This window comes from Orbicella franksi, chromosome 5 (assembly GCF_964199315.1).
Source record: "Orbicella franksi chromosome 5, jaOrbFran1.1, whole genome shotgun sequence".
Taxonomy (NCBI): Eukaryota; Metazoa; Cnidaria; class Anthozoa; order Scleractinia; family Merulinidae; genus Orbicella; species Orbicella franksi.
Genome location: NC_138149.1, coordinates 4,678,713 through 4,691,039, shown reverse-complemented (window position 1 = coordinate 4,691,039; position 12,327 = coordinate 4,678,713). Strand labels below are relative to the sequence as shown.

At 37.9% G+C, this 12,327-nt stretch overlaps 1 protein-coding gene across 5 annotated transcripts in view; it reads right to left on the bottom strand.

The window, feature by feature from the left end:
• Positions 1-12,327, bottom strand: part of LOC145487372 (uncharacterized) — a 32,161-nt gene that overhangs the window by 13,563 nt on the left and 6,271 nt on the right. For 3 of the 5 annotated variants that reach the window (XM_081466133.1, XM_081466134.1, XM_081466135.1), the window contains exons 2-3: positions 6,922-7,023; positions 574-836 (exon numbers count right to left, since the gene is read on the bottom strand). In XM_081466133.1, coding sequence (XP_081322259.1) covers positions 574-836; positions 6,922-7,023 — 365 coding nt within the window. Of the gene's footprint in view, positions 1-573; positions 837-5,245; positions 6,880-6,921; positions 7,024-7,181; positions 7,869-12,327 lie in introns of those variants that run through there. The other 2 variants (XM_081466136.1, XM_081466137.1) reach the window with 2 other exon arrangements.

Below are 12,327 nucleotides of genomic sequence, written 5' to 3'. Positions count from 1 at the left end.
AAATTTGCATATACAAGTTTTTCAAGAGACAAAAGTCATTCATTTTAATCAAGGATAGCTTAGTCCTAATCCCATTGAATAAGATGCATATGCAAGCCATATATGGTGTTAATAATGGCAGATTATTTCAGACCTGGAGATTTGTGTCACTGAAAAAATTAACAAATACATGCAGGGAAAAAATCTAAATGGGTTTTTCAAAAATATTATTATTTAAATGACCATCCAGAACACAAAGTTACAAAAATTGCTGCTACTGTCAGTAATGAACAAGAGAAAACATTAATTACCAGCAAATGGGAAAAGTAAGCTCTTAAAGATGAAACAAAACTTGTTATAAAATTTAATCTGCTCGATGAAACCACTCACTGTTTAGTACTAAAAGAAGCAGGAAATCAGTATTCACACCGTTGTTATTTCTGTCAACACAAGACAAGAGCTCTGAATTCTTCTTAAATTTCAAGATCAAAGTCTTGATGATTTTCACTACACCACCATTCACCACTTGTAACTAACTCCTATATTTCTATCATTTCCCTTCTATAGCAACAGGATAAATGAAAAATAGTTTACCGGTGGTTCTTCTTGAATTCCATTTGGCTTGTTACCATTCTCTTCTCCTGGTTTCAAACCAAACCGTTTCTTCACCATGGCAATAATCTGCTGGCGAGAAAGAGTCTGCGTGGACTGGGCATCTGGTTCACTGGAATTCCCCTGACCTTGTAATCTCTTTGCCTTTTCCACCTCCTCCCCAACCTCTGAACCTCCGGTGGTGCGCCTTCTTGGCCGACGTGCATTGTTTTTAGCCTCAGAGTCACTGACAGTGGTGGCTGTGTCTGTAAAGAATGAAATGACATCAGTTTTTTCTATTCTCCACATTGATACAATTTAAGAGATGGAGATCAAAAGAATGAAAATGCTGATAACCAAAAGAAATAAGAATCTTTGTCGCTACAGTTTAGTAAACAGGGTTTGAAAGATTTCCTAGAAAGGAAATCTTTCAAGGTTGTTACTTCCGTGATAGATGGCAACTAGTAGAAAATTGACAAGTAGCATATTGAAAACAGTACTATTTACATTCCAAGACAATTTTACAATATCTTATCTGCATGATAAGTTGGTGACATTGAACAAGCTTGAATCTTTATCGGAGAAACGATAATTTGAATTAATTTACCCACAAGAACTGATGGACAGATGAATGTTCAAAGAATCACGCAAGCATCACAGGTAGGCAAGAATGGAGAAATACCCAAATACATTAATAAAATAATGAACACAGGTTAAGTTAGATTTTTGATAGGAAGGAAAAAAAACTAGCTTAGGTCTTAATTTCAACCCCCTGATGCAGGTTTTGTCCTATCTACATGGTACAGATACCAGAACTGAGAATGCTGTTGTATGAAGACATCACAAATAAGATATTAAAACTTCCTCCTGTCTTGTCGACCACGACACACAGCTATTTACATACTTAGATTACATTAATTATACATGACGGCTTGATTTTAAAATTAATCAAAATAAAATAAATAGGTTGAAAAATTGAATACAACAATAAAAGTTAAAAAAGTATTCACAATTTCTAGAAACTAACAATAATAATTCATCACGTTGCAGAAGAAATTTCTTTCAATTTAATTTATTTAATTCAGAAAAGGTGTTCATATAAACAAAAACTACAAAAGTCAATATCCACATTTAAGAAAAAAAAAATTATGAGTCAGAAAAGGAACACATTTCATGAAGAAAAACACTTATAATAATTAACTTACATTTCAAGCTGTACATTGCCAATAATGATGAAATGAAGCTTTACCCAGCAAATCTAGTTTTGGACTATAACAAATATGTTTTCATTTCATGTTAAATAACTTTTAGAGGTTCAGATAACTAAATAATGAGTACATCATTGGCAAATTCAACAATTCTGGAACACCCAATACAAAATATGTATTCAGTTTCATTATACGCTGACCATTCAGAGGTTTCATCAAGAGCCTGGCCAAAGGCAAATAAACTGATTGTGAATTATCTTGGCTGCCTTGTCTAACTAACTTGAAAGTTGTTTTTATATATATAAAGAAATTTGATTCAAAATGTCTGCTTGACTGTGAAAACCAATATTTATTGTCTTCATGTTGATAACCGTAATGAAATCATTGTCATTGCATTCATTTGATCAATGTGTTAATCAAAGACTGATTAAAACTAATGGAAATGATTTTAGGCATGAAAATTGAAGACAAATGCTAATTTCACTAGGTAAATACTATAAAAATATTTAATAAGTCATTTATATTGAAATTATTCCTGTTCACGTCACAACCCAAACAATACATCTGGACTATTTTACTAAGATTCAATTCTTTTGAAACATATTAAGATAAACATATTTCTTACATTTAGAAAAAAAGCTATAAATATATTTTTTACCCTAACCAATACTTCACTTCCATAACATAAATGGCTTTCTATGATAGCAAGGAATATATGATGGACAAATAGTAAAGTAAACATATATTTCATTAGTTAAATATGATTAATTAACTGCCAAGGAAGGAAAGGTAGATAAAGTGAACCCGATCTCCATAAATATAAGTTTGAATGAAGTTACTCTCATTTATCTCTTTAATTAACAACACAGAGTAGAATTCAAGAACAGAAGAAATGCCGAGATAAGAAGGAATTACATTGTTGTGGTATTGAGCAAACAAACAAATAGTTGAATGAATGAATAAATCAATGAACAAATATTATAAAACAATAAATTAATTAACAAATAAATCAATCAATCAATCAATCAATCAATAAGAAAAATATGGACCCCAAGTCTATTAAAGTGAATGGTCTTAACATAGGACAGCACTAAAACAGATCATGACAATTAAAACTTCACTCCAGTAACACCACCCTGACAGATGTATTAATTTAATATCTACTTCTTCAGTGTCAAGAACGTAATCACTGAACAAAAAGCCAGAACATGCAAAAAGACTTGACCTTGAAACTGAATACCAACAAGAAAAAGTTATTTTAACTGGGACTTGACTAGGGAGCAGGTCAAACTATGGTTAAAAACATCATCCGAAGCTTAAAGAATTAGCTAGAATACAAAGCTCTTTTTAATATGATGTCTGAACATGGCCAATATTTCTGGTCAATATGAAATGTCTGTCTAATCCACTTAAGTTTAGTTGAACATTCAAAATAAATTCCCACCCAGACAGGTAACAAATCCCTTCAAAATAATTTTATTGGCATAGTCTAAGGAACAGAACTTGTTTGGAAAAATATATCTATAATTATACAGGATGACATGCATGCATGATTTACTATGTACTGGTATAAATTTACTACTAAAAAGGCCTTTGTTTATTAAAAATTAAATATCAATATATTACCACAAAAAGTTGCAATACTAGACAAAATAAACACTGTTTGCAAACAGTGGCATTCCAACATGCTCTTAAAATCTCTACAAGGAAATTTGTGATCTTAGACACAGAGATGCTACAAGTAAACAAATTTCAGGATTTTCGTCTGTCATTACCTCAAACGAGCTTAATTATAAATCGGGAAACGTTAAGTTCAAGGCAAAACAACAGGATATCAGTAATTTGAAAGGAAGCAAAATCAAATTTGTTACAATATACAAGAAAACCACAATCCACAATAACAAGGCTCTTGTAAATAAATTAACGCTACATTGTCTCCAGAAAAGAACAAAGCTAACACTGCCAATAGTTTTCGAACAAATTAAAATGCCATCGCTATCCAGCAAGGTAGTTTTTTTATTATTTGTAAAAGATCTTTATCTTTACAGCACAAAAGAAGCTGCAAAAATTCAATTAAGACTTCAAAACAAACACGAAACTGACAACTTAATGGAAGCGTGCGGTTTGGCTCGAACTAGGTACATTTCAAATTAAAGCATTTCGTCGAAATCAGTAAATATAAGTTTTGTATGTCCACGATTGTTTTTGAATATCATAAATTCAATTTATCTGTGAATGTTTTCGCGATCACAATGACATGGGGCGCTGTATTCTAACCACCCGCGTATAAATTCCACAGTGGGACATTTATTACCATACAACTCAAAGAATTGAACACGAACATACAGTAGGTTTGTTGTCATATTAAATTCGCTTCATCGAGTAACCAAGGATCCAAAACGAAAATTATGGTAGAACTATAATTACACTCTCCCTTATTTAATACCGCTTCCGAACAAAGGTCTATGACTCTCTCGACTCGCCGCGAAAAATGCGATTTTATTAAGACGACTAGTTTTGAACGAAACCTTGATTAACATACATTATCCTGATGAAGGAAATTTGACAATGAAGGCAAAAAATTCGTACGCACATTCGTGACTACGACAAGTTGTGCGAGAAGGGATATGAAAATTCTACACTCAGCGTGGGACAGAAACAACAAAAATGGCGGTCTTCTCGATAACGTACGGAGTGAATTTACGAACATTAAGTTTCAGGAGCTTAATTATTCCATGTCGTCCTCGATTTATGTAAATATGTTGTTAGATACTGGTTTTGTTAGAAAAAAGTACCTTGTTGGATTAAATTGCAATCAAAAATTCGACATCTATGATTTGTGCCGTAGTGTCCGTAGTTGAAAGAGGAAAGCGCACGCGATTTAGGAAATTTCCCGAGGCAGTGAACAAACTATACGGCGAAGATTTTTCTAGAGGTAAATAACAATTACACTACCAAACCTGCCAGTGTGAAGAACTTGTGCCAAAAGTCGAATATGACAGCGCGATGACTAGCTGAACGGAAGGAAGGTACACCGTTTTCAAACGGTTAAACAGCCGTGAAATAATAAGAAAAATACGAACAGACAATTTCTGCAATGATTTCCCTATGTTTAAATGTGTGGTTATCTAGAAGCAACGTTAGAAACGATCGCCGAGAAGTAGTTACTAAATTAAATTTCAACGCAGAGTCGACGTTTCGCCGGACTATATCCACTAAAATTCACCACGTCAAATCTGTCCACGGATACTAGTGATGTATTGCTTTAATTACAGCCACATGAATTAAAAGCGAAATTTCTGTGATCAATTTGGCGCGGAAGCCGAAAGATTAATACTCTCCGCGAACGAAAACATTACGCCGAGCGGCCCCCGCGTACTCTCATCAAAACATCTGCTGCAATCGGCGAATGCAGTTTCTCGTCAACTTAGAAGTAATTACCAGAGTTAAAACTGGAAACCACTTACATTTTTGCCTTTTAGTGTAGCGCACAAGAAAGGTCTGGCTATCTCCCATCACTTGAAAACTGCCACATCACTCCGCAGTTTGGGTAGCCATGTTGTAAAGCGCTTACGGCTAGACACTGACTCGACGCGATCGTTGCAGCCGCGCAATTTTTCAAAGCGTTCTGTGAACGCGTTTTGACGCGGCAATATTTACGTTTGACTCACGCGGCCAAACAAACCGATCGCATCCGTATACACAACGGACAAACGTGCACTACCTTTGTGGGCAGGTTCCTTGTGATTTTGATATCTTAATCTGATAAAAACCCTCGCACCAGTTGCCGTGAGACAAAAACATGCATTTCTGATGCGGCGCAAAATTGACAACGCGTTTACGGGGTGTTAAATATTGAAGCCAATTAGCACGAACTACTTCACATTTCAGGCTTCACTTAGTGGGTCAAAAAACTACGAAAGCCCTCCATAAATGGACAGAACTGCAAAGACTAAACCCTTAGCTTAATAACAGCTGTTTTACGCCTCAAAGGGAAAACAATTGCTCCCGAAAAATCGAGTCATACCTCCCTCGCTTTTTCGTCTCATCTCGCGGTACGGTCTCCGTAGCTACCGGTCTCTACACCCCCACGGGCAGGTTTACAAGTAAGTGGGAGTGTAGATGTCCCTTTTAAAACAAGCCACTGCTATGCAGAGACCACGCCAAAGAGACGAAACGATTTATTGTACTGTATTGTCACCACTGTTATCTTAGAGATTTATACAGTCCTCCGAACAATACCACAAGAAGGGCCGCCATTGTTCATGCACCTCCTCCAAGCAGTTTTTTTGTCTGCCGTGTTTACGGTATCTCTTGTACTGTTTAGCTGCAAGGTCATTCAGTTAAAGCGCTAAGCTGCTCATCGGTAAGGACGGTTTAGATACAGGACAGTGCGCTTAGAAGAGCCACAGATGCAAAGATCACGCGCGAAACAAACAAGACAAATATAAACACAACGCGCGTGGATCTGTTCTAAACAACACAGTTCAAACTCACTTCCAAAGCGACTTGTCAGTGCTTAAGAATTGAAGAACAACGGCTGATTTGCCAAAAATAAAGATTTCATTCGGGAGGAATGTAAAAAATCGTCGCTAATAAACAGATTTGCTAAAATAGGTTGTGCCTTTTAAGCACCCGTTCATTAGGCCTGACCGGGGCTTTGTTCGATTTTACCGCAAGTCACTGGTAAGATCAAGACAATACACACACGAGTAACCTTTAACAATATTTAAATTGACTTAGTAAAGATTCAGGGAGTACGTGACGGGGAGATGAATTCCTTCGTTTACCGAAATAACCACAAAGATTTAGGCCGATTGCTAATTCAGAAGCAGCTAAGAACCGTCAAAGAACGCGCGACACACTGTGTGCTATTCTATCATCTTGCAAATTGGGCGTTATCAAAAATTTTTTTGCACTGTTGTAAAAATCGTTGGTAAATGCGAATCAACCGGATATCTCGACTGACCCGAGTGAGAATCAAGCCGCAACAATAACCACGGACTATAACGCGTGAAATTACCCAAAATAAATCCATGGTAATGAAGCTAAAGTGAGCACTAAATGATTTAGTGAGAGACAATGAAAAATTCCTGAAAGTCATTACTATAAACTACAGACTTCCGATTCTAAATGGACTCACCGTCTTTCGGTTCCTTCGTTGCAGACCATTTCTGTTTTTCTCTGCCAGAAAACGAGCGGGCCCTTTTGACTTTGACGCCACCAAAAAGTTTCCCCTTGAGCCCTGGAAGAAAATAATTTGATTGAGAACGGCTTCAAGTTGAAATATACCGCTGCGCGCAGAACAGAGGCAAACTCGGGATAGTAGCACAGCTGTCCTCGCGACAATTAGAAAGCTTCAAGCGACGAAATAACGCGAGACTCGAAAGCATCTGTTTTTACCTGAGCTCATGGTAGCTTCTGTGAGCTCAAAAGGACGGTATGATCGCAAAGACGTAAACTAAGCCACATCAATTATGAGCTCCAATTAGCGCTGATGCGCGATCACGCTCGCAAAGCGACTGCCGTAAAAACATGAACACGCAACGCGACTGGCAAACACAGACTGACTGACTTAAACGTCAAAGATAGCGAAACAATTCCGACACGCTTCGGTAGAGGTTGAAGAAAAGCATCATAGGAGAACTCAACCTGATTGGTTTAGATTGTTCGATGCGACTGCGGAAAAAAAGGTTGACAGGTCTGACGAGAATTGTAATGGACCGGGGTAAACATTTCAACGCGTGTCTGGATCATTTGACTCTCGAATTTGCAGCTGTGCGAATACTTCCTTAATAGCTCCTCTTTAGGAAACTTCCAATGCCGGCAGGCGAGCCCTCGGCGTGGGAAAGGATTTTCGGCCAATCTGTAAGCTGGGATAGCGTTCAATTTCGCCATCAAGTCTTTGACAAGATCAGATTTAATCTTTGCCAAGATCACACATAAAAGCGGATTCAGGTCAAGACCTTAAGGGCAGATTTCGATTTGATAGAGGCAAGTCAATTTGACCACCACAAATATAGAACAAATGTCACACAAAACTAAAGAAGAATATGTCGCCATTTTAGCCCCCCGTTTAGCTTGCACCCCGTTGCCAAGAGCACGCATTGCTCTAAAGTTTGTCCAGTAGCCGAAAGCGCAGTTTAAGGGTTTTTAGTCTCATTTTAAGCAAACACCTGAACATATACTGTTTCATTTTGCCCGGAATAGCAAGAAATGAACTCTGATCTGACACAGGAACAGATTATTAAAGGAACATCTTCGATTTCTGGGCGTTGTCTATAACCAAACCAAACAAGCCTCTGTCCAAGTTAAGACTGCCCAAATAGAGTGAATTTGTATATTTGTCACAAATACAGAACTCTGTACACAAATCACACAAGAAACTGTTTGCAATTAATCAGAGGTCAAACTTACTTCTTGAAAACACTTTAGCCAAAGTATGCTAATCAGGGTTTTCTTGTTGTGCTTCGTTGCGCTTGTCAAAGAAAACGGCGCGATGGAGCGAGTTATAATTGGCATTTTCAAGAGGAACAATAAACACGCTCCCTGTTCTTTTGTTGTATAATTGAAGAATGGAATGTTTGGACGATAATTCCTTTGATACGAAACATAAACACAATAGATACAAAGCTTTTTAATTTGACAGCGCGCAAACTATTCTTTCATAAAATCGTGCGAGGATTCGTGGCGCTGTTGACAGTCGTAGCACGTTTCGATAATGCAATAATTCTTCTGAAAGACATTGTGGCTCGAGAGGAAGATTTCACTTATGCTTTTCAAGCTAACTAATTTGAAGAATATGCGGTGTTTTACACTATTTCCAACGCGCAAGCAAGAAATATGTCAGTTTGTATTAAGAATAGCGCACAGAATTTTCGGCCTGGAGGTATGGCGGGGTATTAAAAGTCCATCGATTATAATTAACTGAATTAAACCACCCTCGCCAATCAAATCACATGCACCTAATGAAAAATGCCACAAAACAAAAGTTTTGAAACTAATTAATTTCCATATATGCATTTCGCCGATGAAAGTAAAATATAAAACTTTAAGGTAAAAAAAAGGACTTAAAGTTTTCTGTTTAATTAATTTCCGACTCCATTGTCTTAAAGGAAGACAACTTTCAAATGTGTAAAAGAAAACTATAGCCAAGGAAGATTATACATACACTTAAGGAAGGCTGATTTTTTTTTTTTTTTTTTTTTTTACATCAAGACCCAAACCCATGATTTACTATAGAAATTTAAATTTCGGCAAAACAGATTCGTTCCATGAACTTTTATACAAACAAGTTTTGACAACTTGTCTCGCACAACTTGACAATAAGTACAACAATAAAAGCTGACCGAGGCAGTATTTTCATTCGCATGCACTGTACTTCCGTATACCCCGTGTATGCCACCTAATCTAGTTCTGCATCGACTCCCTTTCCTAGAGCAATTGTCCAATCGCATTTTCCAATCGAACCAATCACAGCTGGGCTGACCTACGGCGGTAACAAGAATAGTTTATAGAGAAGCAATCAGAGCTTGAAGCAAGGACAACCAATCGCAATCGAGGGAAAATGGACTGAAAAACACGCAACAGTTGTCGAGCGCGCACAGGAAACATTACCGGTACCAGTCCGTTTTGCGCGGGAAAAAACTACACGTAGCTGGTGCGAATGAAGTTCAGCGCGGCCAAACATACAAACGGCGCCAAACTTAAGGAAGTCGCGCGCAAAAGCCAAATCACAACTGTTTTGGGTTTTGTAACTGATTTCTGTCTAGAAAAGAACATTTATACTGTGATTGGATTATACTACACGTTGCAAGAGTGGTTTTTCAAAACAACAACCCTGTAATTTGGAAAGCCACTGGTAAACTGTCAAGAAGTAGAAAAAAATAAGTTTAACTCTCCCCAGTCACCGAAACATATTTTGTTCTGAGTATGTATGACATACACAGTCTATTAGCTTTCCAGCCAAGGGAAGAAAATACAAACCGCCACGTTCGTTAAGCAAAATCTCTCCCAAAGCTATCTCCAGCCATGTTGTTATGGAATGTGTCCCAGCTAGTATTTGCTCGACAACCAGATGACGAACTCAGATGTCAGCACTGACATTATTTTAAAATAGTTTTCAACAAATAAAATGAAGGGGCGTTTAAAATTGGACAACAAGAAACGTCGATGACATCAATCGTTTCCCGATGAAACCTGGCTGTAAATACGAATATTAAGTTACACATGCCTAGAGTTCAACCTTTTTTACGACCCAAGAACACAACCACAGAAAACAAACTTTCAACGCGATGTCGGATGAAAGTTAACTTTGAAATTGCAAGATTTAAAACATCTCTCCAAGTTAAAGGTCTTTCCTCTCTGACAAAACCAGCTTATCGCAATAGATACGCCATAACTAGCCCTGAATTCCGAAAAGTTTTCCAACGGAAGCCTTACCACGGTGGAAAAAAACCGGAAATAACTGTTATCTAACGCAACATTCTGGCACAAAACTCAAAACGAGGTTAATCCACTCATGATCTACTGTTGTAAAAGAGGAAAAGAACGGCAGCATTTGCCTGTCACGTGCATACAACAACGTGTTTTGGATGTGAAACAAGATACTCGTGTTTTCTTTTGTCCCGGGGGGTACTCCAAGAAAAAGCTGAGTGGGGGTGTGCAGCCCGCTTCCCAAAATCCTTAACCTATTTATTATCGAAATCTGCGATTTTCCCTATCCTATTTATGACCAGACCAAAAATTCGATACCTTATTTATGACCTGACGCAGTTGCCGTCAACATTATTTGTGAAGGGCTTTTGTTGATGGTGTTATCGATAATGATGAAAAAGTAGCTTCTTCTAAAAACCATAACCAATTTAAGACCAGAGTGCAAAAACCATACTAAGACCAAAATGGCCAAACTCGATACCCTGTTTATGACCAAAACGGCTGAAAAAACCATATCCTTTGGGGCCGCACGTACGTATATAGATATAGCCCATATAAGGGCGTACCCCCCGGGCCTTTTGTTCGCAGCACTGTCTTAAAGGTTATCAAATGAAACGGCTTTCCTTGATTAACGATCGTTGCTTATCGGGAATAGTCAAATTAAAATAAACTAGTGGTATCTTGTTGTCAGTGAAGATAATTCACATTTCTTAGATCTCAACGGCTGAAAACACGAACCGTTCCATCTACAGTACAGCAGTTAACAAAATGCTTTCGAAAAATTGACTGAATTGCTGAAGGTTTGTTTTCATTCAATTTCCTGTACGAGTTTTCGTTCTTTTTCAATCTTAGGAGTAAGCCGACGTGACAGCTTGCGCTGATCTCTCGACATAAGAACATGACATTTCGGCTACCGCAACTTTCCCACCTTAATTTCTGTCATATGGGCGTCACCCACTGACTGAGAAGTCAAATATAGAAACATTAGCAAATTTCCTCCGCCACTGGAGGGTTAAACTTTGCGAAGACCTAAGACAACTTTTCCGCGCATCGAACAAGCAAGTAGCATTCGAATTTTGGTGCGAGTACGTGAACGAATGTTCTATTTTGCCGCTTGCACGGAAAGGCAAAACCAAAGGAAATATCTTACATTTCCTTTCGAAGATTAACGATTGAAAACCACACTACGGTCGAAGGTGCAAATCAAGAACGTTAAACTGAACTAATTTTAAAAATGTTAGCCTCAAGTTTTCAAGTTTGGTAATGTAATATTTTCCAGTGTTCGCAATCGTTAGCCATTGGATTCTCGCGTTGACGGTATATGTCACTCGTTCTCTACCCTCACCCGTGAGAGATACCATCAGTACTCCTAGATAAAATTCGTATCCCCACGCGGTTGTGATAGCCTCTATCTACCACACAAGAATCCGCTCAAGTGAATAGTGCTTTTCTCGGGCGCTGATTGGCTAGCTCGGAAGTGATTAGCACGGAAGAACATTCAACTCCGAGCCGCACAATCATTTTTCGCGGCAAGGTAAACATCCGCCACTTTCATCGACACTGAGGCCAATGATTGTTAACTACTCTCAAGCATCAAACTTCCTGTGATCTAGGTTATCAGTTTTGAGCCTCTCGAAATCGGTTCCCTTTACGAGCGTGTTAAGTCACTTAAGTTGCGGCAACAAGATGCGAAATAACTTGCATAAAACTTGGTTTCTCCGCTTTTGGTGTATGTAATGCTATATTACGAGTTGCCAAGCGCGGGAAATCCTGCGGTTGCGTGGTAAATAGCAAGCACTATAAAATCGCAGACTCTTCTGTCGTAATAAACCGAATGAATAACTCATGAGATCTTGACTCTGTGATCTTGAATGAATAATAATTCACTTGAAACCCGCCGACGACAGACAGGAAAACTCTTCAACTGCTAAAACAATAACACGTATTTACTAAAATGAGAGCTGCAGCGAGTTGGCGACGAAAAAATTACACGGGAATGCCATTAACGATAAAACAAGAGAATAATTAACTCCATTTAGTCCATATTTCCAAAGGACAATGTTAAGTTTGTTTGACCTTTTATAAACTGTGGTTTTTGCTAATTTCACAGATG